The sequence below is a fragment of the Garra rufa genome, chromosome 6, assembly GCF_049309525.1.
Source record: "Garra rufa chromosome 6, GarRuf1.0, whole genome shotgun sequence".
Taxonomy (NCBI): domain Eukaryota; kingdom Metazoa; phylum Chordata; class Actinopteri; order Cypriniformes; family Cyprinidae; genus Garra; species Garra rufa.
In genome coordinates this window covers 27,817,047-27,823,322 of record NC_133366.1, presented here as the reverse complement: position 1 = coordinate 27,823,322, position 6,276 = coordinate 27,817,047, and the positions used below count along the sequence as shown (strand labels likewise).

At 40.7% G+C, this 6,276-nt stretch overlaps 1 protein-coding gene across 1 annotated transcript; it reads left to right on the top strand.

Annotated features, from left to right (window-relative positions):
- Window positions 1-1,391: 1,391 nt before the first annotated feature.
- nalf1a (NALCN channel auxiliary factor 1a) lies at window positions 1,392-2,644 on the top strand. The gene has a single exon (XM_073842619.1). It carries the CDS (start codon window positions 1,856-1,858, stop codon window positions 2,642-2,644), a length of 789 nt encoding a protein of 262 aa, XP_073698720.1. The 5' UTR covers window positions 1,392-1,855.
- Window positions 2,645-6,276: the final 3,632 nt, after the last annotated feature.

Below are 6,276 nucleotides of genomic sequence, written 5' to 3'. Positions count from 1 at the left end.
CTGATTAGAGAGAATAAAGGAGATGAAGGGAAAAATGCATTTTGCAAGCATGAACACATATGCCGTTGATTAGACAGCTCTAATGTGTCAAGCTTCAGGTCATTACATGCTCTGTGAGTGTTTGTTTGTCAATTTATGCAAATGTGACAGGTTCACACACTACCATATGGCTGTCCACTGAGAGACAAAAAAAAAAAAAATCAAAAACAAAGACCAAGCAAAAAAAAAAAAAAAAAAAAAAGGGGGGGTAAGAAAATTGAAATGTGTTTGACAAAACTATGGTGTGTTGTGTTATTTTACTGTTTCATTAACTGCTTATTTCTTTTGCTTTAGCTTTACAGGTTTGTCTACATTAGCCTACACTTACAATTGTATGATTATTTGGATTTGTTTCATTTCACATGAAAGAGACTCATTTTGAGGCTGTTAAACAAGTAATTCAGTTTCAAAAAGTATTTTCTTTTCCCCCCTTTTTAAATTTGTTTTCATGCTGCAAATTGAACTGAATTTAAATGTATAGTTTGTATGACTTTCTTCTTTCTGTGGAACACAAAACTGATTTTATAAGTCACTGGGTTCCAAACCATATTAGACCACTTTGACTTTCACTGTATTGACAAGATAGTAAAAAAACATTTTTTCCCAGATATCTTCTTTAGTTTTTTACAGAAAGAAAGAAAGTCAGAATTTAAATTTTTGGGTGAACAAACCCTTTAAGAACTATTTTTTTTGTTATGCACTACAAGAGTTGCTCCACCAATAATAATCACTCACATACTTAAAAATGGTAACATCTAAATAAGCTGGTTTTATTTAAGTCAAATAAAAAAATAGTATTTGCTGTGACTGAATCATGTGGGTTAAATCATAGAAATGTCTCTATAGTAACAACTGCAGGTTACCACTTTTTGCAATTGTTCTTTTGTCAGTTAAGCTAAAATGTACTTAAACATCTGGTTTTATTATTATTTTAGTCAAAAATATGATTGAATTTATCTGACTGCTATAGTTATTCCAATGAAAGTCATTTTTTTAAGGTAACATCTTTATAAGGCAACATCTCGACATCATCATTTTGTGCATTAAATATAGTCTTTCTGACCTCTAACGTTGGTTTTAAGCAATAATGAATAGTTTCACAGTGTATCAGCTCTTGTGCAGCTGTTCAACCTGTTGATGTAAACGTATTATAGATTCTAACGTGCTGATTATGAGGGCTTATTTTCTTGACCAGCAACCATGTCATATCTCGCTACGGTGTATCAGTTCAGGCTATATGAACAGTTTGCAAATCGGCCGGGTCGCTACGATGGATCAATCACATTGCATGAGCTGACGCAAATGACCCTGCTCTCTTTCAAGAACTCTTTCAAAACGAACATGGCGGCAACTTAACGTTTGGCCAAAATGACTGTGGATCATTTCGCGAGAAAAGATCCCACCTTGTCGGACCGAGGAGGCGAGATTCGGCGCGTTGAAACGAGGAGTCCTTGCGCTTTTCACCAGAAAGCCCGGAATCAGAGCGAGCGGCCAGACAGTGGCTTTTCCGCGTTGTAGCGGCTCTGCGCAAAAGGGGAGAGCGGAACCCATGACAGACGAGCAGGGAGAGACATGTTGCTACAGATAGCTGGGTTTTTCTCCGGAGAAGCACGGGGAGAGGGGATTCGACAATGAAAGCAGTAATCCCCCTGAACACAGCAACTGATCGGGAATTGCAGTTAATCGCGGAGGTGAGCCACGACCGCTCGTCAGCCATCGTTTAGTAGGCAAAACTCAAGGCAGACCTCCCGTCAATGACTATTGTGGCAGAAAAGCCCCCACGGTGGAGTCAGCCAGAGCTGCGCTTTCCCAAAATATGACCAGCGGTGCTTGGAAGTGTCGGCAGCGAGATGACGGCTTAAAAATTTGGTGTGCTCCCCGCGAGAACGAGAAGCCATTCACCGACTCCGAGAGGGCCCAGCGATGGCGATTGTCCTTAGCGTCCCTCTTATTTCTAACCGTTCTGCTTTCTGATCATCTGTGGTTCTGCGCCGAGGCCAAACTGACAAGGACCCGAGACAAGTTAGCATCAGTGGACATGAGCGCAAACCACAGACCCGACCTCCCTTCAACACACAGCAGCCTCAGAAGAAACGAAGATGCTATTTTTGTAGTCAATTCTACCAAACCTTTGTGGCAACTAGAAACTTGCCACCCGGATGGTTTGTCTGAAAACTGCTTCACTTTTGTCGACGCTGACCACTTGTGCAGGGGCCTTTCGGAAACGGAGGGGACGCGGTGGATGAACATAAGCGATTTGTACCTTTCCTTTTGTAATTCGTACTCTCTTATGGATTTGCTTTACGGATCATTAAGTCCGGACAATTTGAACTGCAGCCTTGACGTGATCGTGGACGGCGATCTAAACAGGTGCAGTCTGTGCGTTCAGGCGTACCAGCGTTATGACCTGCACGCGCAGGAGAAATATGAGGAATTTGAGATGATGGCAGACAAATACGAGACGGATGTGTACTCAGTAAGGACGTGCATGGAAGAATGCAAGGTAGGGCTTTATTATCTGGATCTTTCCTTTTCATTCAATAGAGTTGGCTCTTCGTTCTCAGTCGTCATGGTAACTGGTGACAGTAACACGGTGATGTTTTAGTGGGGGAAAAGTGCATTTCATGTTGTATTCTGCCCCCCCCCCCACCCCCCCTGGATTTCGCATCTGTTGGTGGTGCCAACTTTGCAGTCGTCCCATTTCCAAGACAGTTGGAGGGTGAAATATCAGACAGGCTTTTAAACTTTTCCTTTTCCTCCTTTCTCAATTTATTCCTCGCCGGGGAGCGCGATCAACGCAAAATCCACTCCTCTGGTCTAATCTTACGGAGGAAATTAAATGTTGCTGCTGATCCAAGGTTACTGTGTCAATGTACAAAACGCCGCACAGCCAATCTTTCAACGTGCCTGCGTCATTCTATAGCGCGCAGGTGCGTCTCTCTGAGCGGAATATAGAGCTGCTCCGCCAGGTGTTCATTCACGTCCACCACACTGAGTACATTTCAATAACTTTAATAGGCAGCGGTGCTTTCTCAGCTAATCTCTCACAAGAGTATTTTCCCTCGCTCATTGGTCTTGTTTGCACAGCACTCTGCGCGCGCTGCAACAGGGTGCCCTCTTAACCGCCATAAACTTGACATTAAGGTTAATTTTCGAGCTCCCGCTGTCATCTTAAATGGATTGCTCCTGGGCGACGAAAAAAATGGCACACTGTGTATAGTTGCTGTGTGCTGATAAGGAAGCGATCTTGCCGTGTTCTTTACGTGTGTGTTGCTTTGCGTAATTAATGGTCAAACATTTACCGAGAGCTTGTAAGTTGTCGTTTAAATGAAGGAGGCACAGATAAGCTGGTGAATAAGTGGGTGGCGTGTTTTGCTTATTCACTGGTTCATTTGGCAAAAGGACTCGATTGCTGCTCATCGCTCGCTGTCCGTGGTGCTGAAACACGCTTAGTTCCACAATGAAGGGACAGGCCTTTTGATGCAGGGGACATATTTAATTTGTACATGTGACAGTGGATATTTACGTCTGTCATACACCTGCAGTCCTAAAAATTAATTTGTGTCTTTCTAAAGTTGCTCATGAAAAAGGTTAGTCTAAAACAATTGTAGGCCCAATAATGTAGTCAGTATCAACACAATTTTACAGAGGCTGACAGAAAGGCTGTGTGCTTATTTCAACCTGTTGATGTGTTACATTTCTTTTCAGGACAATTCATACTGCCACCTTCGCCATCTCAGCAAAGTGACAGCCACAGAACTGCTATTCAGAATCCTCCCATATGAATAATCTCTCTGCAACAGCCTCTACTGAACAATTATTTCTATTAAATGCTTGCAAATTATTGTTTGAGGATAGAAATTCTGGCCAGTAACCACAAATTAGTCTTTCGTGTTATTGTGGATGATAGTCTTCTGTTTTGCATCATTGTTCTTCTGTGCAGGAAAACATAAGTGCTCATCATTGCTGGCACAATACGGCTGAAGATATTGTGTCATTATAGTGCATTTATATTGAACGCTTTTAAAACAAATCAATGGCTTTCAAATGGAAAGCATGTATGCGGTAGAATATTTGGACTGTTCTGTTTCTCAGACAACAGACATTTTTAAGCGTTAACATAACTGTCGAACCGCATTACCGTAGCCTGATAAACTACCAGCGAGTGTGAATGAAGGCCGTAATACAGAGGGAGGTGGCAGGAGTCAGTCAGAGCCTCTGGCAAGCAGCTGCAAGGGATAGCCAGTCCCAGCTGTGATTAAGCAGCAAGAGATAGAGACAGAAAGAAAGACAGAGAGAGACTGAGAGCATGGGTAATCACTGTGACACGCCGTCTCTGACAGCCAGATCAGCCTTCAGGTTGATTTAATTCGGCACCTTCCATGCACTGCATCAGAGTGTGCAAGACACTGTTACTTTTGTCTGCATGTTTGTGTTTGTATTGTGTGTAAATGTGCTAAAGGTTCAGTTCAATTGCTATGAATAAACCAGAGATTATAAATAGGTAACAAACAAATGAACGAAGGGAGGGGGTAGCGATTAGAGGAATAAACTAAGAAGGTTTTACTCAATAGTGTGCTATTCTTAGCTACTATATTGAGCTCTTCACTGTTGCACTGGTGTTACATCTAGGCTGTTCTGTGACAAAGCAATCACATCACTGATAACATGGACCGCATTTAGTGTCCAAAAGTGGACAGTACATTTCTTCAAAGGTGGAATGCCTTTGATGTTCTTTTTTACAGTACAGTGTGTCTCTTATGTGAAGTATTTAATTATAAGTCATTAAAAGTGCTACAGAATAACGGTGAGAAGTTCATTTTGTTACTTACCTTGATACTAGGAGTTAAAACCTGCTGTTTCTTGGCCACATTACATTTCAATTAGAAATGTGGATGAAAACTTCCTAATATAGGTTCTGAATGATTGTAGATCTTTGTGATTTCCTCTGATTGACTCTTATGTGCAATATAGAAAGACTTGTGGTATGGAATTGATTGCTATTGGGACAAAACCCTATTTACTGAGAACAGATAAGGACAAGTACGCCATTTCTCTAAGAGCGTAGATAGTGTTAGTATACTTGGCAGGGTATGATCTCTGCAAGGGTTTAACACAGTTGCTTGTTCATCTCTTTCAAAGTTATCTCATTTTTTGGACATGTCTTTATCCTTCTGTCTGTTGCAGACAGTTTCCTTCTCTTTTCTCTTTGCATTGCAATACAATTGAATAATTGATCATTAAATAATCACCTCATATAGATTTCCACATGTTCCCATTGTGCATCATCTATTGATAAATTAAAGTAATAGTTCCCCCAAAAATATGAATTCTGTCATCTTCTACTCACCCTCTTTCACCACAAACTCATCTTTTGCCTGTGTAACAGGGGAGAATGTTGACAAAATAAAATGATGACAAAGTTTGTATTTTTAGGGTGAACTATTCCCTTAACAGGATGCTTTGCTCATTTGACTCAACCAGCTGTAAGTGGATCCAGGATTTGCTTGTCATTGAGCTTCACATGGATCGGAAAAATCTGAAATGCAAATTGTACCAAACAGAAGCCCCTGTGTTGTTATCATGTTCATGAAGGGACCTTTTTTGTTCGCTTTCCTGCTCTTTTTATTCTAGAAATAGCAGACAGTGCTCCTCTGTCTCATTAATTCTGTCATTGCTCACTGTGTTATTTAAACAGAGCTTTTATTAGTGTTGGCCAACAGAAGATGACTATCAAAAGGCTATTTTCTTTATCCAAAATCCTGGTTTGAAATACCAAAAACAATATAAAACCAGAGTTACAGAGGACAGATATTGGTGACTACTAAACCGTTTTCTGTAGATGATCACATTTTTTGTACCAGTGAGAAGGTAAGGATGGTGCTTCCTCCTTGGAAAATACGTGGCAGTTGTTTATTGTTACAGATAAGACAGCTTTATGGCCAGACCAGAATCACTATTGTGTTGTTTTTAGTGCTTGTCGTTGGCTCCGGTAAACTTAACCAATCAATAGACATAATAGTGTTGTTCTCTACTAATCATTTTTTATACTGCTACACCTTAACCCACCCTTAAACCTACTCTTACCCGTATCCCACCTCAATAGCAGCAAAAGTGTTTTGGGTAACACTTTATTTTAAGGTGTCCTTATTACACAAGTTACATATACTTACTATTATAATGACAAATAATTATGCATAATTCCATGCAAGTAACCCTAAACCGAACCCTAATCCT